Source organism: Vipera berus (genome assembly GCF_964194415.1).
Source record: "Vipera berus genome assembly, chromosome: 4".
NCBI classification, from domain to species: Eukaryota; Metazoa; Chordata; class Lepidosauria; order Squamata; family Viperidae; genus Vipera; species Vipera berus.
Window position 1 is genome coordinate 9,877,615 of NC_138206.1, and position 25,502 is coordinate 9,903,116.

General features: G+C 41.3%; 1 protein-coding gene across 1 annotated transcript in view; it reads left to right on the forward strand.

The window, feature by feature from the left end:
• The window catches only part of TMEM135 (transmembrane protein 135), a 172,237-nt gene that overhangs the window by 105,383 nt on the left and 41,352 nt on the right, over positions 1-25,502 (forward strand). Inside the window, exon 6 of the mRNA XM_081327589.1 lies at positions 6,263-6,309. Coding sequence (XP_081183715.1) covers positions 6,263-6,309 — 47 coding nt within the window. The remainder of the gene's footprint in view (positions 1-6,262; positions 6,310-25,502) is intronic.

Genomic DNA, 25,502 nt, shown 5'->3' on the forward strand with positions numbered 1-25,502 from the left:
GCCTCCATATTCTTTCAGACCACCATGTGTAACACAAGGGGGAAGAGGGTTTAACTTTGTAGAGAAATCTAGAAAGCCTGATTTCTGTCTTGGTATGTGGCTCAGTTGCACTATGGTGCTGGAGAAGACTCCTGCGAGTCCCTTGGACTGCAAGGCGATCAAACCGGTCAGTCCTAGAGGAGATCAACCCTGACTGCTCTTTAGAAGGCCAGATCCTGAAGTTGAAACTCAAATACTTTGGCCACCTAATGAGAAGGAAGGACTCACTGGAGAAGAGCCTAATGCTGGGAAAGATTGAGGGCAAGAGAAGAAGGGGACGACAGAGAATGAGGTGGCTGGATGGAGTCACTGAAGCAGTAGGCGTGAGCTTAAATGGACTCCAGAAGATGGTAGAGGACAGGAAGGCCTGGAGGAACGTTGTCCATGGGGTCGCGATGGGTCGGACACAACGACAACATGTGGCTCAGTATAAGTCAGATCCCTCTTCTATTTTTTCCAGTCTCTGGAGGAAAGCTTTCCTGTTCTCTCCATCATTTTTAATGCAGCTATATGATTGTCTGCGTTTACCATCCTCTTAAAGCTGGCCTTGGAACATTTATGGCAATTTTCTTTTTCTAAATGTGAATAACGTTGTTTTCCCAAGAAGTACGGTGTAACTAAAATAAAAATAAGAACAACAGAAATATTTTTAAATCACTTGTGCTGAATATATTTAGAAGTTAAGGGGCCTGTTTAAAGGTAATAGAGGAAGAGACTGGTTGGAGAAATAAAGGCAACAGGAAATAACAGGACAATGTGGAGGAAATAGATTCCCCCCCCAACCTTCTCTGGTAATGCCAGAACAGGGGAGTCAATTCAGTGAAATTAATTAGCACTTGATTAAGGGCAGTAAGAAAAACACACTTTTGAAAGGATCTGATGACCCTTTTGCCCCTGTTAAAAATATTTCAGAAGTGTTTGTCTAGTTATAGTATGGACAAGATGGGCTGTTGGCATAATCTGGGAGATTCCTATATTTTTAAAATACTTTAAAGATAGGAATTCTAACATGCCGTGGACCTGGTTCTACAATAGAATTTTATAGAGTCCAGATGGTGCTGTGTTTTTTTTGTGTGTGAGATTTTATTTGTGTTTTTTTCTATAGCTTTTCTTTCTGCAGGAACAAAACAGGTCTTAACAACTGCAGAGTTGCTTTTGATTATATCACACAACCTGGGAATACTTTGTTACTGTTGTAAGTAAGCAACAGCTAATTCCAACCTTAGGCTTAGAATTTGAAATATGGGTAAGGAAATGATGGAATCATTAAAAAGTTGGAAGGGATCCCGAAGGTCATCTAATCTAGTCCCTGCTACATGCAAGAATCTACTACTACGGTATGCCCAGCGGTGGAAATCCAGCCATCTAATTAAAAATTCCGACAAGTAAGAGCCTACTCCCTCCATAGGCAGGCTGTTTATTTGACAGATCTTTCATAAGGAGATTATATAAGGATATTTACATATTAGGAACATGTAAGAGATCTACTTTCTTATAATTTAACCCCATAGTTTCTTGTCCTGCCTACTGGACAAGAAGTTGTCCAGTTGTTTCTGGGTGGATAGTAAAGGATAATTATCACTGGTCCAGTGGCTAAGCCTCCAGACCGTGAGTTCAAGTGTATGCTTAGCCATGAAAGCCAATTGGGTGACTTTGAGCCAGCCATTCTCTCTCAGCCTAACCCAACTCACAAGAGCTGTTGTTGTGAGGAAACTAGGAGGAAGAAAGTCTGTTGGATACACTTGCTGTTTTTGAATTATTTGTAAAAATAATAAAAGCAGGATACGAAGAAATAAACAAATAAGGGAGCTTAGCAACATTTCCATCACATCCCCGTTGTATGTCCCAGGAAAGCAGCACACTTTTCTTAATGGACTATCCAGTTGGCAGATTGCTGCTTTATCCTTCTCAGCATCTCTAATAATACAGTCCTCTTCAGTGCGGAGGTAAAAATCTCTTGTTGTGCAGTGCATTGAGGTCTTTTCCTTAATGCCTGAGACTCATGGCTGTCGCATTTATCCAGCAGAAATATTGATTAGGAGACTCTGAAACTCCAGAGAACGAGAGCTCATCTTGACGGGCCTAGGCCTTTAAAGGTAAAGGTAAAGGTTCCCCCGCACATGCGTGCTAGTCGTTTCCGACTCTAGGGTTCGGTGCTCATCTCCGTTTCAAAGCCGAAGAGCCAGCGCTTGTCCGAGGACGTCTCCGTGGTCATGTGGCCGGCATGACTAGACACCAAAGGCGCATGGAACGCTGTTACCTTCCCACCGTAGTGGTCCCTATTTTTCTACTCGCATTTTTACGTGCTTTCAAACTGCTAGGTTGGCAGAAGCTGGGACGAGTAACAGACACTCACTCTGTTACGCGGCACTCGGGATTCGACCCGCCAAACTGCCGACCTTCTGATCGACAAGCTCAGCGTCCTAACCCACTGAGCCACCGCGTCCCTAGGCCTTTAGTTCATGCCTTATCTATCTCTCCATACTCTTTTGTTTTTTTAAAATCTTTTTGTGGGAAGCTTCATGATACCATTGACTTTCCATAAGTGTGTTCTGTTTCCATTCTAGAATTTCTCACCTTTCTTTATTATCTTGGTGGGGGGCGGCGGGGGGGGGAAGGCTTCTCACTTTCTCTTCCAGGAGGATAATCAGCTTTCGTAATTCTGGTCCTCTTCATGCCAGAAAACAAACATGGGCACATCCTGTGCATGTCATGAGAACGGTTTCCTCCATCTCCACGTTTCTCAGATGAACAGCAGACAGACATAATGCCTCTCTTCCTTTATCGCCTCCGCTAAACACCCTTAAAAGCTCTTCTTTGCTTGGTTGCTTTGGGATCTGGCTTCTGTACATGGCTGCTGAGGGCAGATGGCATCTTTGTGCCTTTTTTTGTCCACATAATCTTTTCAACACTTAAAAAGGCTTAAGTCAGGGGTCCCCAACCTTTGGGCCATGGCCCACTAGTGGGCCTTGAGGTGTTTGCAACTGGGCTGTGGAAACAGTGGGCGATTCCAGCGAGCGTGTGCATGCACACTTCATTTGCGTGAGCAGCTGGCGCTTGTGCATGCTGCTCGCACAAATGGAGCTGCATGCGCACTTGCTGACCGCTCGCACAGAACCATCCTCCCCCCCCCCCCCCACACACACACCGGTCCGCAAAGCCGGAAAGGTTGGGGAACTCAGGTCTAAGTAACACAATGAGAAATTGCTTCTCTGATTCATGAACTATGATTAAAACTCATAGAGGAAAATAGTATATATTTTTTTTGCTTGTTTCTTCAGTTTTTAGTTGAGTTTTAATCTTTGGTATAGGTAGTCCTTGACTTATAGCAGTTTGTTTAGTGACCATTTGAACTTAACAATAGCACTGAAAAAAAAGTGATTTATGACTGTTTTTCACACTTACGACCATTGCCGCACCCCCATAGTCAGGTGATCAAAATTCAGATGATTGGCAACTGACTCATATTTATCACGACTGCAGTGTCCCAGGGTCATGGGATCACACTTTGTGAGCTTCTGACAAGCAAAGTCAATGGGGAAGCCAGATTCACTTTAATAACCGTGTTACTAACCTCACTTAGCAACTGCAGCGAGTCCCTTAAGAACTGTGGCAAGAAAATGGGGCAAAATTCACTTAACTGTCTTGCTTAGCAACATAAATTTTTGGGCTCAATTAGAGTGGTAAGTTGAGGACTACCCGTATTATGTTAATCTTATAAATTGTTGGACTTCATGTTCGAAATCCTGCAAATGCAAGTAGATAAATAGGTAACCTCTTCAGTGGGAAGGTAACTGCGTTTTGTGCCCCTTGGTGTATAGCCAGGCTAGCCACATGACCACAGAAAATGTCTTTGGACAACTCTGGCTCCCTCAGCCAAGAAATGGAGATGAGCATTGCCCCCTAGAGTCAGATATGACTGTATGGGAAAAACCTGTAACTTTAATTAACGTTCAAGCTAAGCGAATGGAAAAAAAAAGGCTTTTCAGGGTTGGTAAACATCAAATGTTAAATTTAAAATGTTAATCCTATCGGCAGTGGAGAAAGCAAGAAAGAGTTTTTAAAATCTAATCTTTCTTTTTATGGACTATCAAAGTAGCACTAACAATTATAAACACATTTGTTTTAGAACAGCAATTAAAAAGTAACACAAGTTAGTTTTGACTTTCAAAAAAGGTGAAGGAGCTTACTCTGAACCCAGGCTTTATTTAATCACATGCTCCCATGTTGGCTGTTAATGATCAAAAAGTGCCTTGTAGCCATTTGAACGCCTGCCAACATCACCCACTGCTGAGATAAAATAAAATAAGCAATTGAACTGACACGCTGAAATACAAGTGTGTTAGTGTGCTTGTGCTAATGGGTAGCAATGGAAACACATGAACTTGTTGCAGGGAGTTGCAAGAAGTATTTATATGTGCAATTCAAGTCAGTGAGTGCTCACAATTTGGCCACATCTGTAGACTCTTGCTAATTGTTGCTTAATCTATAGTAAATCCAGATGCAAGCTCCAATGCAGTGCATTGATGGGTGCAGGTGGATACAAGACTAGAAGCAATAAAAAATTAAGGCTTTTTTATTTACTTTCAATTTCTTGCACATTTGCGTTGTATAATGATAGGAATTCTCCATTATATTTTTGATATGTGTGTGTATAGGTAATCATTCACAATCTTGTCTTTGGTATACACTTCTGCTTTATTAATTTTTTTTCATTCTTTCAGTCAAGGCTGCTCCTTCATGGGTTCTAGATGGCTCATACCCATAAAACAACAAAATGTACCTAAAAATCACAATAATAGGCAATAATTAAACAAAATCGTGTTGGCTAATTCAAGGGCTGCCTTCCCACCCCACCCCACTACCCAAATACCTGACTACTATTGCAGTCTTCTTTTCCAAGACTTTGCAGAAAAGCATGGTCTTTATTGTAGGAAACACCAGTATCTTCATATAGTTCACCTCAGTTTATATTTCATGCGTTTTCTTCTTGACAGTCTGCATGAAGCGCTGGCAAAGAGGCTGCCATCCTGCCACATTGGCCTTCTGCCTTTTATAAATCCTGTTTCTAGAACCCCTAGGAACCTGCCATCACCTCCTTCTCTTACCCCTTTTTATTTTATTTTAATTTTTAATTAATGAATTTATTTATTTTATAAAACGTTTTGTTTTAGTTCCCACAGGGGTAGGCAACCTTGGCTCTTTTATGACTCGTGGACTTCAACTCCCAGAATTCCTAAGCCAGCACGGCTCAGCTTGGAAACCTCTCCCTTTCCCCTCAGCGTGGCTGGCTCAGGAATTCTGGGAGTTGAAGTCCATGAGTCATAAAGCGACCTAGGCCTAGGCCAGGGGTAGGCAACCTTGGCTCTTTTATGACTCGTGGACTTCAACTCCCAGAATTCCTGAGCCAGCATGGCTCAGCTTGGAAACCTCTCCCTTTCCCCTCAGCGTGGCTGGCTCAGGAATTCTGGGAGTTGAAGTCCACGAGTCATAAAAGAGCCAAGGTTGCCTACCCCTGTGACCTAGCAATTTGGTCTTTTCTGTGCCAGTGCAATAACCAGTTCCCATCACTTTGTTGGCCTTCTGCTCCTTTACTTCAAGGTAGACCCAAGGACAAACTTCCTGTCCATCTGTCCATCCAAAAGTTGCCTTAGGTGAGGTTGGCAGCTACATAAATTTGATTAATAAATAAATAAATAAATACTGAGGTGGCCATCTTTATCCTCCTCCTCCTATGGCTTGTATTTTCACTTTTGTGATATTGATACTTATTAATTTTTTTTATTTTGTACTTTTTTGTTTCTATTAATTGTTCTTACTGACTCTTGTTCGTCACCCAGAGCATCCTTTGCTGAGATGAGTGGCTATCTAAAATTGATTAAAAATATACATAAATCTTCACATTGGCCTACATGTTTAGCAAAGCTAGGGTAGGTGGACTTTGTCATAGTCAGTCAAAGAAACAAGACCAAATTTTTAATTTACTATATAGTCTGTATTTTGTTGAGCATATACCAAAAGGACAAAAAAAAATAACAAAAAAACAGCCCAACCCCTATTCTTTGTAACATCGTCATTGATATTTTTCACTGTAAATTTCACTTTTTATAAGGTGCCTAATGAGGTCTTTGAATTATTTAAAACTTCCTGAAATCTGATCTTGGTTTGGAAGTACTTAATTGGGATTAGCTGTTTAAATAATGTTCTTTTTCCTTTTTTATAGGTCCTTTTGTTCTGTGTAACAGCTGCCCTGTTTATGTTCTTTTTCAGGTATGTTGCCAATACTTTTCTTACTTTATGTTAAAAGTTTATTTAAAATGGAAAGCGCTGTGCTTTTATATCTTCGACCAAACAGAAAGTTCTTATTCTGAAAGGGAAAAAAAAATAAACTGCTGAAGTATAGTTAGATTTCATTGCAAATTTAATTTTCTTGGGATTATATTATATAACACCATGTATAAGAAAGCTCAGGAAACTTTGGGAGAGTGCCCAGTAAGGAGTTAGTTATTCATTTGCTTTTAACACAATGAAACATCCATTGCATATGACTTATTTCCTACTATTGTAGTTCTGTAACCACCTATTGCTAGCTCCAAAACCACTTATGGTTATTAATTTTAACATGACAGCCAAGAAACAAATTCTCTGGGGAAAGATTGTGATGACATACCATGATGGATGTACATATAATATTTTTTTCCCTTGCTCTTCCATTTAAAAGCATGGAATTTTACAAAGGCATTCTGTTTTATTCTAACTTAATTTCTGCAAAAAAGAGAAAATTCTAACCCTGAGAATAAAATAAGGAGAATTAAAATAAGGAGAGCCAGTTTGGTCTAGTAGTGGATAAAGCACCAAGGTAGAAAATGGGAGACCATGAGTTGAAAAATCCTTTACTTTCTTTGTGTGGCTTATACAATTCTGGGAGTAAGAGTTGTGCGGACTTACAGTAATTATTCACGTTTATTTTTCCTAAGAAGCAATGGCATTAACCAATATTACAGTTTGATGAGATTGAGAGGGATATTATTATTTATCCCCTGCTTTCAACATCAGTATTCTAGCAGACAGAAAGAATACGTAATACGTTCCGCACAGAGATGCGTTTGAAGATGGCTCGAAAGCTGCAGTTGATTCACAGTGCAATTGTTAATTAGTACATGTTGCAAGAGCACATGACACAAATGCTGTAGGTCAGTCCACTGGCTTTCAAGAGGCTTCCAATGGAAATCAAAGTGTTGGTTTGAATTTATAATGCAATTTATAATGCTACACAGAAAACATTCTTAGATCTAAGACAGGGGTAGGCAACCTTGACTCTTTTATGACTTGTGGACTTCAACTCCCAGAATTCCTGAGCCAGCCACGCTAAGGGGAAAGGGAGAGGTTGCCAAAGCTGAGCCATGCTGGCTCAGGAATTCTGGGAGTTGAAGTCCACAAGTCATGAAGGGGCCATAATTCCCCCATGCTGGCTCAGGAATTCTGGGAAAGGTCCATGAGTCATCAAAGAGCCAAGGTTGTCTACCCTTGATCTAGGACCACGTTCTCCAGAATCAACTTAGTTTACTTACTGGCTAATATTCCTTATCTTTCTCATTGCAGTTGGGGCATGGGTGTGCTGCATTTCTGTAGCAATGCTTAACCTTTGGAACATTGTTGTATTCATAACCTAGCTGCTTCACTTCAGTGAAGCCAATGCCTTCCTTGAGATTTTGCTTCTGGATTTTTCTATTATTGACTTTTTGTGGGGATGAGCACACACACACACACACACACACACAAAAGACCGTCTAAACTTTGGCAACTAAGTTAGGCAAATTGAGTAAACCTTTCCTAAACCTACTCATGGGATCTACGAAGAAGAAAAGCAGTCATAATTCTGTCTGCCTTTTTTTTTTTGGCTTGCTTTCTTCTGACTTGGCTCGGTCACGATGATTGCATTGCTTGGACGTTGGATCTTTGGCTTCTGGCAACTCTCTCTGTGTGTTTGGTTTAAACATTTTATTATGCAACTTTAAATCTGCTCTAGGCAGTCGGGCGGATGACTTAAATAAGTTTTTTAATTAAAACTAAAGAAAGAATATTAAATATTGCACCAATAATGTATAATCTAAGGTGAAATGTATATTACTTAAAAGTAATAAGGTAAGGAGAGTTTATTTTATTTTAGAATTAAAACACAAACAACCATATGTTGATTTGTATAGCTCATTCGAATAGAATAGAATAGAATAGAATAGAATAGAATAGAATAGAATAGAATAGAATAGAATAGAATAGAATAGAATAGAGGTAAAGGTTCCCCCGCACATGCGTGCTAGTCGTTTTCGACTAGCCAGCGCTTGTCCAAGGACATCTCCGTGGCCATGTGGCCGGCATGACTAGATGCCAAAGGCGCACGGAACGCTGTTACCTTCTCACCGGAGTGGTCCCTATTTTTCTACTTGCATTTTTACGTGCTTTTGAACTGCTAGGTTGGCAGAAGCTGGGACGAGTAACAGGCGCTCACTCTGTTACGCGGCACTTGGGATTTGACCCGCCAAACTGACGACCATTTGATCGACAAGCTCAGCGTCCTAACCCACTGAGCCACCGCGTCCCTAGAATAGAATAGGAATATTCAGTGCTTTTTTTGTAAAAGAAAAAGGTGCCGGAACTCACACATGTCACACAACCCGCCTTGTTTATCCTACAAGGTTCCATCCAAAAAAGGTGCCGGAACTCCGTTCTGAGCGTTCTATGAGAGAAAAAGTCCTGGGAATATTTATTTATTGATATTGTCATTTGGCCATATCAAAACTATAAAACTAATACAAATATGCAAGTAGATCCAAAGAGAACAATAGGACATTTTCATATCAAGTTATGACCCCTACATTTAACACCAATCTGGTCTAAATATCCCTCCTCTTTGAAATGGCCTTTGAAATAAAGGGTGTGGCCTTAGTAATGATAAGCTGGTTTGTTCCCTGAAAAGAGTAAGACACTTTGTCCTGGATGTCCTGTTTTTTTTAAGTTTTTAAGTAAGAATCTAAATAAGCAGCCCCTTCTGCAGAATACAGTCTATATAGTCAGAAAGAATATATCTTCAACAACTGGTGCTCCACAAATACAGTCTTTCTTCAAACTAAACTCCAAGAAACCTCCCATATCTTACCATGAGATCTAGCTGTTCAAAATGTGCTCTAGAAAATGCTCTTCTGAGATATAAAAAGAAAAGAAAAGAAATAGAAGGTGCAGATAAGACAAAATAGAAAGGAAAATAGAAAAGAAAGAACATATAAGAACATAGTAAAAAAAGAAGAAGAAATATATAAAGAGATGACTTGCCGCTGTCTTCTAATCTCCTTGCGAGGAGTAAACTGTGTGGAGCACTTGTGTGCAATCTCAAATCATCTCTTTATCCAGAGAGGAATTTAAGCTATTTTCCAGCTCTTCATTCCACTGCAGTCATTTTATTAGAGATGTCTTTGGTTCACCATTCCTTCCTTGGAAGTTGAGACCTCATATCGTTAAACTTGGAAATTAGATTTATTTCTTATGTCCCATAAGAAATAATAATTTGCTTGGCTCCATAATATCCTACTCTGCCAGGCTCAAGATCTTCAGAATTGGAACATTTAGTAGCTGAAAGCTTGTAAATTTGCAACTTTTCAAAGTTCAAGCCAACTTTTCCCTGGAAACCCTTGTTCGACCTTTCACAACATGATATTTTCCAGTTGCGTTGGACCGTGGTGTCTTTCAATCACCAACAAATATAGCTCAGAACCAACTTTGCTTCTTGGTGTTTGTTATTCAAAGTCTGTAGTTAACAGAGTTTAATCTGGATGTTAAAACAGATTTAATCTTCAGTTGCCAAGTTCATAGTACTCTTGCTCTAGCCCACCCACCAAGGATGTTTTAGGCCAAACAGAGTTCCTTAAAGGATTCTTTGCTCTCCCTTTTCCCAGCCATGTATTGAAGGGTTCACAAGAGCTAGTAGCAACTTCGTTTTTTTTACTTTAAAACAACTATCCCCAGCTTGACGTGCTCCAGATGTGTTGAACTACAATTTTCATGGTTCCCACCCAGGATGATCTAAGGCTGTGTTTTCCAACACATCTGGAGGGCATCGGGATAGGGAAAGTTTAGCTAGGAATTTTCATGGACTGTAAAGCAGTAGGATGACCAGCCATATTGGAATCAGCTTTGGAAAGACTGGTGTTAAAATTAAGTAAGATTGCTTGGAAGCAAAGTTGGGGAATATCTGCAGCATTAAATATTGTTAGGAATATAGTGAACAGTATGGCTTCCAACCCTGTGGAGGTTTTATATGTGTCTCATCTTTTTTTTTGATCCATTGCATTTATCTCTATTCAATCTTTCCAAATCTCAACCTCTCTGCATATTTTGATTGACTGGAGGAGGGGAAATTTAATATGTACTCAAGCAAAATCTCCCAAGAAGACATTTGCTGCTTTCCCATCATTTCTATCTTCACCTTTACCAACTGTTCTTGAAACCAGGTGATTTTGATAATTGTTTTGTATTTGTATCAAAGCTTAGTTCTAACAGTTTACTAATTCTAGCTAGCATTTATCAGGATTATTCTCTCTCTCCCCCCCATTTATCCTGCCTCCCTTCTTTCCTTCTTTTTGGTATGAGGCTAGTGAACTGTTTTCTTTCAATTGGGGGGGCGGGGGGGGGGCGGGGCGGCGGCTGACTCCTGAAAACATGCTTATGTGTGATCTTCATTAAAAATGAAATCGTCATTTGATCCTTTTGTTTATCCTTATAGTCACCAAGTGTCCTTTCCTTTTTATTTGAAGTTCTTGAAAGAATCATTCCTTTTCAATTCTCACTTCATCTTTCAGTAGATAATCCATCCCATTTGGGTTTTCATGTCAGATAATCTATAGGATCTGCATTAGGTTGTGTTGTTAATGGCTTATGGTGGCCAAGGCAAAGTGCCTATCATCAGTCTTATTGTGGTTAACTGTATCTGCAGCTTTTGACATCTTGGACCCCTGGACGTTAAAAGCATGTTTGAGTTGTCTTAGTGTTACCAGTGCAGCATTTAAATGGTTTGAACCTTCATCAATGATTTGGGTGAGGGGATAGATGGGGAACTCATCAAATTTGCAGACGACACCAAGCTGGCAGGAATAGCCAACACTCCAGAAGACAGGTTTAAGATACAGGAGGATCTCGACAGATTTGAACATTGGGCCCCATCTAACAAAATGAAATTCAGTAGTGAAAAAAGTAAGGTTCTACATTAGAGCAAGAAAACCAAATGCACAGGTATAGTTTAGGACAGGGGTAGGCAACCTCGGCTCTTTTGATGACTCATGGGCTTCAACTCCCAGCTATGCTGACTCAAGAATGCTGGGAGTTGAAGTCCATGAGTCATAAAAGAGCCGAGGTTGCCTACCCCTGGTTTAGGAGATACCTTGCTCAATAGTAGCAACTGTGAGAGGGATCTCAGAGTCCTAGTGGACAATCGCTTCAATATGAGCCAGCAGTGTGCTGCAGCTGCCAAAAAAGCCAACACAGTGCTAGGCTGCATTAACAGAAGGATAGAATCGAGATCACTTGGAATACTGCATCCAGTTTTGGTCACCACGATGTAAAAAAGATTTCAAGAGTAGAAAGAGTTCAGAGAAGAGCAACAAAGATGATTGGGTATGTCTAGCTTAATGAAGAGAAGGAAGAGGGATGACACGATAGCAGTGATCCAATATCTCAGGGGTGGCCCCAAAGAAGAGGGAGTCAAGCTATTCTCCAAAGCGCCTGAAGGCAGGACAAGAAGCAACGGATGGAAACTAACCAAAGAGAGATGCAAACCTAGAACTAAGGAGAAACTTCTTGACAGTCAGAACAATTAACCAGTGGAACAACCTTCCTCCAGAAGCTGTCAACGTTATTTATCTTATGCAGTGTTTTAGTTTCACTGAGTGGCCTAGTTTGTCAATCTTTCCCCTTCTCAATAGACATTCCTCAAAACTCCTTGTTGGGCCTCTTATTATAAACACAGTAAACAAATTGACTACTACTACATTTATCAATCTTATTCATCGGCTTCTATTTTAACTTCTTTACTGACACCAAGTGCACTAAGTTATTTTGATATAATTTGTAAAAAAAGAAGTGGGACCCCTGCTTCCCTGACTGCCATTGGCAATAGTGCTAAAAACTCATGATTAGCTTGAGTTGGGCTTTCAGATTGGAAGCACTAATTGGTTATCAAATAAGTGAGTCTTAAATGTCCAACTGAATTTGTGATAAGAGTTGAATTTTTAGGCTGGTTGCTGAGAGCGTTAAGACCCATATGATATTCTTACGTTTCTAAAGTTATCCCCATAATATATAAAGAATGCTGTACGTTAACTTTCCATCTGGTTTGTCCTAAATATTTTTGCTTTATCTTTACGCATTCTTAGAGTTTTGGAAGACATGACAACATGAAACTCTTTAAAGCGTACACATCTTTTTCTGCATTCTGAAGCTTTGACATGATTCCAGCCGTAGATATGGTTGTTTTTAAAACTTGCACACTGATGTGCTGTTGGCTCTGTCCCACATATACAGCAAATCACCTTTCGGGAATTGATTCCAAAGTATTGGACAGCTTCTTGTGTTTGCTGAATGATTCCAGTAAAATTTTATAGGCTAAATATTTCATTTTGTTCATGACATGTACTTAATGCAAATCCATTGCAACATCGCTTTAAGACATCCAGCAATTTTCTTAAGTTGCACGTACAATAGGCTAGATTAGTTACTATGGTGATAAATCCTTAGTAGTGATTCACACTGGATGTGTCTGAATTTGTACTAAACATTGGAAAGAGAAGTGTAAAGGTAGAGTTGTAAACAGAAAGGAATCGTTAAGGATTACTTTTTAATGTATGCAAATATATACATACGTATACATATATACACATATATGCGCAAATAAGTATATACAAAGGAACTTAACTATGTAGTTTATAATTAAATATTTGGCTCTTCAGTTTTGCTAATGTATATATTACATTGTATCCCAAAATGATTCATTTGAGACTGAGACTAAAATTGTCAAATCCACTTTTGTAAATATGAGTTGTCATTTTACTCATTTCAGATTTGCTTTCTGACTAATGAGTTTTTATAATTCTAATGAAATTTGAGATTGGGGCCCATTTGATAAAAAAATTTAAGGATAGCTTATTTGATTTTTTTCCCCTTTCCTTTTCCATATCCTCATGTATCCTCCTACAATTTTTGCAGGGAGTGTTTTAATGAAATATGAGCCAAAGCAGTTAAATAGGACCAAATAACCTGTGGTTCGGGTAACACAATCTTTTATCCTCTTTTGTTTTCAAAACACAATATGTAGACAGCCATCTTTCACCCTAGACGTTCTGTAGGCTTTCCCCCTCCCTCTTTCCCATTTAGCTCTGAACACTTATGCTTGCTTTTAAAAAAAAGAAGCAAAAAGAAAGATTTAGAGATTTAGATGCTTTTTAACACTAATTTTTCTTTTTGACCAGGGGCATTTTAATTATTCAAGTTGTATTCTCTTCCAGACTGGTACAACAAACAAAAGTCTTTCCTTTGTGAAAACATGTGAAAATATTCTGTGGCCTAGGTTGTCATAAGAATCAACTTTTATTTCTTTAAGATCATGGCTGACAGACTGCTATCATGTAGTGTAAGAAATTGTGCAGATTTTTTTGAAAGGTAACAAAACTGATGACACCTCAAAATATCGGCAATATGATGTATGTTAAGTAAACATAAACACTTAGACAAATAGAATAAAAAAATAGAATGCGATATAAAATAAACAGCAAACTATAGGAAAGAAACAGCATCAGTGAAAAGAGTGCAAAAGTGTAAAAATAATAAGTAGAAATTATTTTACATCTAAAATAAACAATATTAGATAGGTTAATTTTGATAAAATGCCTCTAGTAATTGCAGTTAATAAAAACCATGAAAGACCAATAGTATTTTTCATCATATGGGGATTACTTTTCATATTGTGATGAAAAATATGATTAGAAAAAAAGTCAGTTTAAATGAAATACTTAAACATTTGATGTTAGATATTTAGGATTTAATAAGAAATAGGAAAGGTAGTATTTAGCAAAAAAGGGGACAACTTAGATTATAGGATTTGGTTATCATTCTCCATTTATTTTATTTATTTACTAATTTATATGCCACCCATCTCACCAATAAAGTGACTTAATTTATCTTTGCACTTACTGATCAGTTTTGTTGATAACAATAAGAAAAACATGAGATTTTTCACATTCCAAACTTTGTTTTCTTTAAAAATAAGATTTCCATTGCACCTAGATCAGAGATGGGCAACTGTTGCCTTTTATGGCCTGTGGACTTCAACTCCCAGAATTCCTGAGCCAGCTGCTCAGGAATTCTGGGAATTGAAGTTCACAGGTCACTTCAAATTGAAGTTCACAGGTCACTTCAAATTGAAGTTCACAGGTCACTTCACAGCTCGCAACTTGGGAGTCCTCCTAGATTCACAACTCTCCTTAGAAGACCATATTGTAGCTGTGACTAGGGGGGCGTTCGCCCAGGTTCGCCTGGTGCGCCAGTTGCGGCCCTATCTAGACCGGGATGCCTTGCGCACGGTCACTCATGCGCTCGTGACCTCTCGTCTTGATTACTGCAACGCTCTCTACATGGGGCTACCCTTGAAGACCACTCGGAGGCTCCAACTGGTACAGAATGCAGCCGCGAGAGTTGTATCGGGGGTTTCCCGATACTCCCGTGTCACACCTTTGCTCCGCGAGCTGCATTGGTTGCCAGTTGTCTTCCGGGTGAGGTTCAAGGTGTTGGTAATGACCTACAAAGCCCTCCATGGCATGGGTCCAGAATACCTTGGGGAGCACCTGCAGCCGGCGTCAACTTCCCTCCGCCCAGTACGCTCCCACAGAGAGGGCCTCCTCAGGGTGCCGCCGATCAAAGAATGCCGACTGGTGGCCCCCAGGGGGAGAGCGTTCTCTGTGGGTGCACCGGATTTATGGAACCATCTTCCGGTAGAGCTCCGGATGGCGCCCGATCTCCGCTCCTTCCGGCGCGACCTTAAAACCCATCTCTTTGAACAAGCGGGCCTGGCCTGATGGGACGGGGTGGGATTTTTATTATGACTTCAATTTTAAATTTGTATTATTTATGGGCATTGTTTAATCATGGTTTAATAATTTTAATTTTTGTATCCAATTTTTATGTATTGCCCTGTTCACCGCCCTGAGTCTCTTGAGAGAAGGGCGGTATATAAATTAAATTAATAAAATAAATAAAAATAAAATAAATAGTTGCCCACCCCTGACCATGCATTTAGTTTTATCTCTTTGCGGCTATTTGCCATTTCCACGGTGACAAGACACACACACCCTTCTGAAAAATTGTGCAGGTAGCCCTCCTAGCATCATACATAAAATTAGAATTCTGCAAAGTTTGCTGAAGTGAAACTGGATGAAATTTAACTGTGGCGGTAATTCCATCAGTTATGTCAGCGAGAAGCACCTTTGATACTCTATTTCTAAAGCCAAGATCCATTTTTAGAACATTTTATTATGCAAGGTGCAATTTAATAAGCTTCCACTTTCCCTGCGGTGGCTCTAATATCAGGCAATGGACGTTTAAGAGGCTGTTTTCTTACAGCAAGTAAGTGCTACTGTGCATTTTTTAAAACAACCACCACCACCACCACCCCATAATAGAAAGGAATGGAAGCATGTTTTTATGGCACCTCAGTTTCAAATCCATCTGCCTGTTATTTTAAAAATATTTCTGGAAAATTTAGCACCGAGAGGAAGGCTTCTTTCAGCTGGGTTTATGAGCCTTGGTGGAGCAGAGCCTTGGTGGAGCAGTGGGCTAATGCCTCCTTAAGTAACACCAGCTGCCTGCAATTAGTGCAGGTTCGCATCCCACCAGGCTCAAGGTTGACTCAGCCTTGACTCCGAGGTAGGTAAAATGAGGACCCAGATTGTTGGGGGCAATTAAGCTGACTTTGTAATAATGCCGCTTGGGGGGGGGTTGTGTGAAAGCCCTAATAAGCAGGCATATACATAGAATGAAGGCTACTGCTAAGTTTGTAAGCCGCCCTGAGTCTTCGGAGAAGGGCGGGATATAAATGGAATTAAAATTTAAAAAAAAAATTAAAAAAAATTTAGATTGTCGGTAAAAAGTTATTTCAGCTTGTTGATCATTCTCCTTGGAGTCCTTTCAAAGAATGCTCCTGTTCCCGTAGCTTATGCGTCCTCCCTGATGAAATTCTCACAAGACAAATATAACTTGAATACAAAATCAGGCTTGCAATGTTGGAAGAAACTTGAAGAATATTTAGCCCCAGACGTCTGCTTTATGGCCTATGTATACTCTGGGATTCGGTTCTGTAGTAGGCCTTTCACAGCTGCATCACAACCGTATTTGGTCTGGCCTGATTTGGCCTCGTCTGCTTGGCTTTTTCAAACCAAACCGTATTTGGTTTGGCCTGCTTGGCTTTTCAAGGGAGACCGAAACCAAGAAACTCTGAAAAAAATTTTTTTCTTTAGAAATGGCAGAAATTGTGGGATGTAAGACCGTGATCTTTCTGTAGTAGCTGCTTCCTTTTCTAAACAGCTGGAATTGAAAGGAAATATATTTATAAAAGTTTATGTATTGCTTGCATGTACACTTAGAACTTATGCACTGGAGACGAATTCCTTGTGTGTCCAATCACACTTAGGCAATAAAGACTCCTGTCCTCTCCCCTCCTCTCCTCTCCCCCTCTCCTCCCCTCCCCTCTTCCTAGTATTATATGGTCGCAGTATTAAAGGATTGCCAATAAGTGATCATACTGTATTTGTTAGGAAAAGAACATACAACATTCTGAGTATAGTGCCCGGTTCTAAGGCAGCAAAAAATGCAACCTGAAAAGCTAAGCAGAAAATACTGCTTTCATATTCTCATCATGCCTCTCCAATGATAGCAGGCAGCATTAGACAGATGCAATAAATCTTGATTTGAGTCCCTCTTAAATAGGCATTTTGTCACCCAATGTCCATACTGCTTGTGGGCAGACAGAGAGAGAGAGAGAAAGCCAGAGCCAAATGACAACAGAAGTAACACAATGGAAGCCCTGCCCCTTTTTCTATTTGTGCCGTGATGCCATGTAATAAAGAGTAGAGCTTGTGTTGTGCTATCTGATGTGTCATTCTGACAAAGAGTTGGAGTCTGTTCCTACCTCTGATAAATGCTGACTGTGTCAGGCCATTGTTTATTCTCACAGAATAAATCTCAGGTTTGGGACCGCGGTGGCTCAGTGGGTTAGGACGCTGAGCTTGTCGATCAGAAGGTCGGCAGTTTGGCGGGTCGAATCCCGAGTGCCGCGTAACAGAGTGAGCGCCTGTTACTCGTCCCAGCTTCTGCCAACCTAGCAGTTGGAAAGCACGTAAAAATGCAAGTAGAAAAATAGGGACCACTACGGTGGGAAGGTAACAGCGTTCCGTGCGCCTTTGGCATCTAGTCATGCCGGCCACATGACCACGGAGACGTCCTCGGACAAGCGCTGGCTCTTCGGCTTTGAAACGGAGATGAGCACCGGCCCCTAGAGTTGGAAACGACTAGCAGGCACGTGCGGGGGAACCTTTACCTTTACCTTTGGACAAAATAAACAACAACAATATCCATGCCACATGCATTTGGAAGAGACGTCGTGGGTTTGACATGCCTGCCTTAGATCAGTGGTTTGATGTTGTCACAGAGGTTTCAAGTTTGTGTTTATTAATTACATTTATTATCTTCTAGTTCAGGTTCTGAGAGGAGGGCAACATGCAGAAATAATAGCACAAACACTGCATTTAAATAGATGCAGCATTTGCATTCAGTGGGAACATGGGATGCAGCTTTCTCAAGGGACCCAAAATACTAAACTGTGAGTTCTAGTCCTGCCTTAGGCCTGAAAGCCAGCTGGGTGACTTTGGATCAATCATGAGGAGATGGTGAGTTCTAGTCCCGCCTTAGGCATGAAAGTTGGCTGACTTATGTTGGGCCAATCACTAGGAAACTGTAAGTTCTCTTAGGCATTAAAGCTGGCTGAGTGACTTTGGGCCAATCACCAGGAGATGGTGAGTTCTAGTTCCAACTTAGGCATTAAAGCTATGTGGGTGACTGGGCCAATCACCAAGAAATGGTAAGTTCTAGTCCCACCTACCAAACAGCCGAGGACAAGGGGGGACATGATAGCAGTGTTCCAATATCTCAGGGGCTGCCCCAAAGAAGAGGGAGTCAAGCTATTCTCCAAAGCGCCTGAAGGCAGGACAAGAAGCAACGGATGGAAACTAGTCAAGGAGAGAAGCAACCTAGAACTAAGGAGAAACTTCCTGACAGTTAGAACAATTAACCAGTGGAACAACCTGCCTCCAGAAGCTGTGAAGGCTCCAACACTGGAAGTCTTTAAGAAGAGACTGGACAGCCATTTGTCTGGAATGGTATAGGGCTGTGGTGACGAACCTATGGCATGCGTGCCACAGGTGGCACACAGAGCCCTCTGTAGGCACGCATGATGTCGTCCAATCCTAGGCCTTCAGCTGGGTTTTATAAAACCTTTTCGCTTTAGGCCTCCACCGCCGTGTGCAAAAAAAAAAAGGTTCAATCAATCAATTTCAACTTCTCGCAGGAAAAAAACACCTCTCAAAGTTGGAATTGATTGATTGAACTTTTTAGTCCCACCCAGTCTGCCTTTACCACTGCAGCCACGCTCACCCAATGGGCCACGTCCACCCAATGGGCCACGTCCACCCAATGGGCCACGCCCACCCGGCTCCCGACGATACATAAGTGGGTTTTGGGTTGCAATTTGGGCACTCGGTCTCTAAAAGGTTCGCCATCACTGGTATAGGGTTTCCTGCCTGAGCAGGGGGTTGGACTAGATGACTTCCAAGGTCTCCTCGTCCTCCTCCTCCTCCTCCTCCTCCTCCTTCTTCTTCGACTTTGGACCAGTCCTTCTCAGCTCAACCCACCTCACATTGTTGTTGTGGGGAAAATAGGAAGAGGAAGGACTATTAACATACGTTCACTGCTTTGAGTTATTTATTAAGTAATAAAAGTTGGGATTTAAAAAAAGATCAAAACACAGACAGAAAGAAATGTAACTTCCTCCTTGTTTGGGAGACCCACTCCTGAAGCTAACTCTACCTCGCTGGCTTATATGGCTTTCATTTTGCTAGATAAAGTTATGTCGTGACGTCGTCAGAGGGGGGGAAATCAGTGCTGGAGACAAGCATTCCCGAATTACAAGCATTATCTCTGACTTTAAACAGTGGTTGCATTTCCAGTAGGTGACTGATTCTCTACCTCAGGAAGGTGTTTGCTTGCAAGGTGAGCTGGCAGTAATGGGAGAAGCTTTTAAGGGCTAAAGTTTCGGGTGTCTCCGAACACAGCCATCCCAGGAAGAATGAGTGGGGGCTGTTTGGTTTCCTTTTAAGACTGCCTCTGTCAGTCACAAAGCCCTTTTGTCCCTTTAATGCATGATGTGACCGGCCTTTGGCTGTTAATCATGTTTCTGTCATCCCCAGATACAAAATAATAGTGTGTGTGGTGGTGGTGGTGGGGGGAGAGGAGAAATAGCTGGTCTGGTTCTCAGGCCCCTGAGGATATAAGTTGCTTGGGGCTATCTCTGCCCCAGTTGCCTGGAATGGTTAGGACTGGGTCACTAACAATGAGTCACATTCCTGTCGCAGCTCTCAGTTCGTGGATTCTGCTGAGAACGTGGCTGATGTTACAAGGGTGGGAGGGGAAAACATTTGAATTTTATAGATTTGGTTTCTTTCTTTGCCCCAGGGGGGGGGGAAGCAATGCTAACAGTTTAAAAGTAGCATTTCACCCTATAGGAATATAGCCAGCCGTACCAACAGGCTGAAAAATAGCTTTTATCCGTGGGCTGTTAGGCTTTTAAATGGGACATAATCTTATGCAGAATTGACTTGGGAGGCCGGTGTGTGGTGTAGTTGGTTCACATAGTGTGGTGGGATGGAGGGTTTGTTGTCACTGTGTGTTGGGGGGAGAGAGCACGGGGGGGGGGGAGGCTCAGCTAATCTCAATGTACACATGTTGTACTTTGACAATAAAGGTTTATTATTATTATTTATTTTATTTTTATTTTTATTCCATTTATATCCCGCCCTTCTCCGAAGACTCAGGGCGGCTTACAAGCTTAGCAGTAGCCTTCATTCTATGTATATGCCTGCTTATTAGGGCTTTCACACACACACCCCAAGCGGCATTATTACAAAGTCAGCTTAATTGCCCCCAACAGTCTGGGTCCTCATTTTACCTACCTCGGAAGGATGGAAGGCTGAGTCAACCTTGAGCCTGGTGGGACTCGAACCTGCACTAATTGCAGGCAGCTGGTGTTACTAAAGGAGGCATTAGCCCACTGCTCCACCAAGGCTCTGTACTTGAAATGCTTGGAAAGCTTTTAGATTAAATAACCAAGTGGTGCTTTTTCAGGTTCCCCTATCATATCATATCCAAGTTTCCATCAGGCAAAAAAAAAGGGCTTATTCTTTTTTCGTTATCTCTTATAAACCTAATCAGAATTGTTGCCTTCCTGCTTGAAGCTTCACCGCAACAAGAAGATGTAATTTAATCACATCTTCTAAGATCCTCTCATTAAAATAGACACATCTGGTGGCAGTTCTGTTCTGGTATGCAGTTTTATGAACTGGAATCCTTGGGCTGTGCTTATTTGGGAATGTACCTCAATACGTTAAACACAATTTACTTATAGGTAAATTGGCCCGAGCTCAAGATGCATGTTTATTAAACCATCATTTCCCAGTGCAGTGCTTCTTGGGATGCGTTAGGATTCCAATTTCTAGTGTCAATAGAACGTGGCTCCTATTGACGGATGGTCCTCAACTTAACAACCATTCGTTTAGTAGCTATTTGAAGTTACAGTAACACTGAAAAAAGTGTCAGACCATTTTTCACAGTTAGTGACCATTGTAGCATCCCCACAGTCATGTGATCAAAATTCAGACCCTTGGCAACCGGCTCATATTTGTGATGTGTGCTGTTTCCCGGGTAATGTGATCACTTTTTGCAATCTTCTGATAAGTAAAGTTAATGGGGAAAGCCAGATTCACTTAACAACCATGTTACTAACTTTTAACAACTGGAGTGATTCACTTAACAGCGGTGGCAGGAAAGGTTGTAAAATGGAACAACACTCACTTAACAACCATCTTGTTTAACAGTATAAATTTTAGGCTGAGTTATGGTCGTTAAGTCGAGGACTACATGTACATCTGTCATATGCTTAAATAAGCTTGGATACCGTCTAATGTCCAAACAGCTTTTAAAAAAACTACATCAACCGTACAATTATATAAAACTATCTTTCAGCAACATTACTAATGCCATTTTAAATTTGCTGAAAGACAAAAGCTTTCTTTATCTTCTTCATATATTTCTTTCAAAACATTTTATTACAAAATTAAAATTTGACCATTGTGATTTTGAAGTTCATATTAAAGGATAGGAGCCATAACCGTGATTAACATATATATTTATTATTACATTAAAAAAAATTAAGATGCCAACCAGAATCGCTGGGTAGAGAGATGGGCAGCATACAAACTTAATTAGATAACTAAATAAAATGTGCATAACTGTCTTTGTGTTCATTTAGACCCTTAATTCAAATGTGTGTATTTCGTAACATCACAGTGTGAGTTCTAACATAAATTTTAGATGCCACCCATTTTTGTTATGCAGTTATCTTGGAAATACAGTTTAAATCAGGTTTGCACATGTTTCGGAAAGCATTTGCAGGTTTTAAGAGATTACTAGAAATTAGTATTTCAGAAATATGTAGTATTTCAGGGCCACTGCTAAATACCTAGGATTCTGCTCCAGTGAGCTAACCTGTAAACCCAGGGACGGAAAAGAACAACTATTTTGTGGTTAGATGTTTGTGGTTTCCTCTTTGGGCATCTTGCCACGAGATAAGTACAGTACAAGATTATTGCAGGGTGAATTATACGAAAACAGCTAGTGATACAAAGCAGACTCTTTCCCACAGATCTTCAAATTTGCCAAGTGATTAATGGTCATCTTTTACATTGCTTTTTTTTCCTTTCTTTCCCTTCTTGTTCCCATGCTGACATGTTGAGATGTATCAGTAGGTTTATTGCAGCAACTAAACTTGCTATAAAACTGGGGGGGGGGGGTTGGGTTGTTTAGCACATTTATAACGTACCCCACCCTAAGAGCCCTCAGGAATACCAGATGACAGACCGTGAAATGCCAGGTTCCCCCCTCTTCAGTCCAAAAAACAATTTCAAGTATGCAAGTCTCTGAACCCTTTGAGAAGGCTCCAAGCTTATTTATAGGAGGATTAAATGAGAAACTCTTGGAATCAGGGGTCCCCAACCGCTGGGCCACGGCCTGTTCGAAACCAGGCTGTGGGAGAAACGGGCAAGCACACGAGTGAAGCTCCAGTTGTGCAAAGTTTCACACACGAGTGCCCTTCTGCTCGCCCGAGGGGAGGTTTGCGTGTGACTGCAAGCACCCTCTGCTCGCACGTGAAGCTCCGTTTGTTGAGCGGAGGGAGCTGGGCTGCCAAGGTGGAAAAGTTGCACACTGCTGCTCCAAATGAATTCATTTCATTGAGTTCGGCTTCCCCCCCCCCCACTACACTTACTATTTGAACCTGGCATGCAAAAAGTACCATTAAGTATCAACCTGTCGGTTGATACCATAACTAAAGCAAAGTTATATCAAAGCGTTGTGATGTACAAGCAAACCACAGTAATTTTCAATGTTTTTCAGAGATGCAAGGTAAGACATCCTAAAAAAAAATGTTTGTATCAAGAACCGGCAGTAGCGCACCGGACCACAATAGGGAGAGCAATTGTGGGATAATGCCTGACAGTTTGACATCACGGGGCAGGCGCACACAGCCTTGGAAGCATGCAGCGGGGGGCAGGACAATGAGGGCTATGCATACATTAACCAACACAGCTGAGCCGGAGGTGATGCATCCAATTACATGCATAATTATATACGCAGTGCTTTTTTTGTACGAAAAAAGGTGCCAGAACTCACATGTTGTTAATCTTTTATTTACCTTTCGCACGTAGTCAATCACTGTACACGCACCCACACGCGTCAGTGGTGCCACGAAACCTAATGGTCGCTGCCCACAGTAAGCACTCAGTGCGCGACCACACGACCAATCACAAGCCGAGCAGTGCCACAAGCCGAGCAGTTGGATGAAGTATGCATGCATCAGACTTGACACAAGCAGCCCGCATGCACCGTTTTAATGATTTTTGCCGCCGACCTGCAACGCTCGACAGGGCGGTTCAAGTCCACATGGACCAAACATCAAATTTTCAAAAGTTACTTTTAAAACTTGGAAAATCCATCAAAAACGGTGCTGGAACTCCATTCTGGTGAGTTCTATGACAAAAAAAGCACTGTGTATATATATATATGGGACGCGGTGGCTCAGTGGGTTAGGACGCTGAGCTTGTCGATCGGAAGGTCGGCAGTTTGGCGGGTCGAATCCCGAGTGCCGCGTAGCAGAGTGAGCGCCTGTTACTCGTCCCAGCTTCTGCCCACCTAGCAGTTCGAAAGCATGTAAAAATGCAAGTAGAAAAATAGGGACCACTACGGTGGGAAGGTAACAGCGTTCCGTGCGCCTTTGGCGTCTAGTCATGCCGGCCACATGACCACGGAGATGTCCTCGGACAAGCGCTGGCTCTTCGGCTATGAAACGGAGATGAGCACCGGCCCCTAGAGTCGGAAACGACTAGCACACATGTGCGGGGGAACCTTTACCTTTACTTTATATATATATATAAGGGACGCGGTGGCTCAGTGGGTTAGGACGCTGAGCTTGTCGATCGGAAGGTCGGCAGTTTGGCGGGTCGAATCCCGAGTGCCGCGTAACAGAGTGAGCGCCTGTTACTCGTCCCAGCTTCTGCCAACCTAGCAGTTCGAAAGCACGTAAAAATGCAAGTAGAAAAATAGGGACCACTACGGTGGGAAGGTAACAGCGCTCCGTGCGCCTTTGGCGTCTAGTCATGCCGGCCACATGACCACGGAGACGTCCTCGGACAAGCGCTGGCTCTTCGGCTTTGAAACGGAGATGAGCACCGGCCCCTAGAGTCGGAAACGACTAGCACCCATGTGCGGGGGAACCTTTACCTTATATATATATATATATATATATATCAGGCCCAAGACACCTTTGGCTTATTCAGATACTATACATATAAAATTATGGTGAGATTTGGGGCAGAAGTGATGTTTGTGGTTCTGGAATTCAGGTTTGTGTTGCGCGTTTGCAAAGTAGAGGGATTAGTCCTGTGACAGGCGGGAAAAGGCTTAGCAATCATTTTATCAGCCTTCCATGGGAAGTTTATGTTTTTTCAGCAGGAAAGAAGAAGCAAGATTTTAGTTCCTGCCAGCCCTTTCACAAAATAGAGACCAGACTGTTGACTTTAAAATACACAGCTAAATAGCAGTGGAAAATCTGCTTTCTAGATTACATTTTAAATTTCATTTCCATAGCCACTTTATTAAGTTATACGTGTGTTGTAATGTCTGAGACTTTTCTTCAGTCCCCTGATGGTTCGCTGTTTGAAGACAGAAATGAGATTTTTTTTTTGTTCAAGATAAGTTAATGCTGTGGCTGTACAAAACATTGGATAGTTTATATAGAAGAAGCATCACCCGGCATTTATTGCAACCTGTTTTACTCTGTGAGGATAAAAAAGCAATTTGGGGTGTCTGTGAAAAAGATTTTCTTTGCGAGGATGCCAAATTCATCTGTTCCTGGACGCTATGCAGACCACCCAGCCCTCTCATTTCTTCTTCTGGGATAAATGGATCTCACTGGTTATCTTTGTTCTGTCCAGTTATACTTTTTTGAATCTGGATGTGCTAAAAAAATGTGGTTTTCATTTCTTCTCCAAAATGTTCTTTTAAAGATGACTTATATATTGACTACAAAGTGATAGCTGGAATGAAAATCTCAACAGCTCGCTAGTTTGCAGTCATAAGCCACTTCACTGGAATTTCTTTGCTTCTGCAGAGTCAAGATGACGATTCATGCTTAAGATGCTTGGCTTGGAATTAAGCTTGATACCAGGCAATGCTGTATGTACTTTGATTCATTTTGCCAGGAATTTATATCTTGAATTGGAAAAACATCACAAGTGGCCATATGTACTCTCTTGGTGGTCTAGTAGAGCCAGCACTGTGCTGCAGCTGCCAAAAAAGCCATCACAGTGCTAGGCTGCATTTTCAGAGGGATAGAATCAAGATCATGTGAAGTGTTAATACCACTTTACAATGCCTTGGTAAGGCCACACTTGGAATACTGCATCCATTTTTGGTCACCACAATGTAAAAAAGATGTTGAGACTAGAGTACAGAGAAGAGTAACAAAGATGATCAGGGGACTGGAG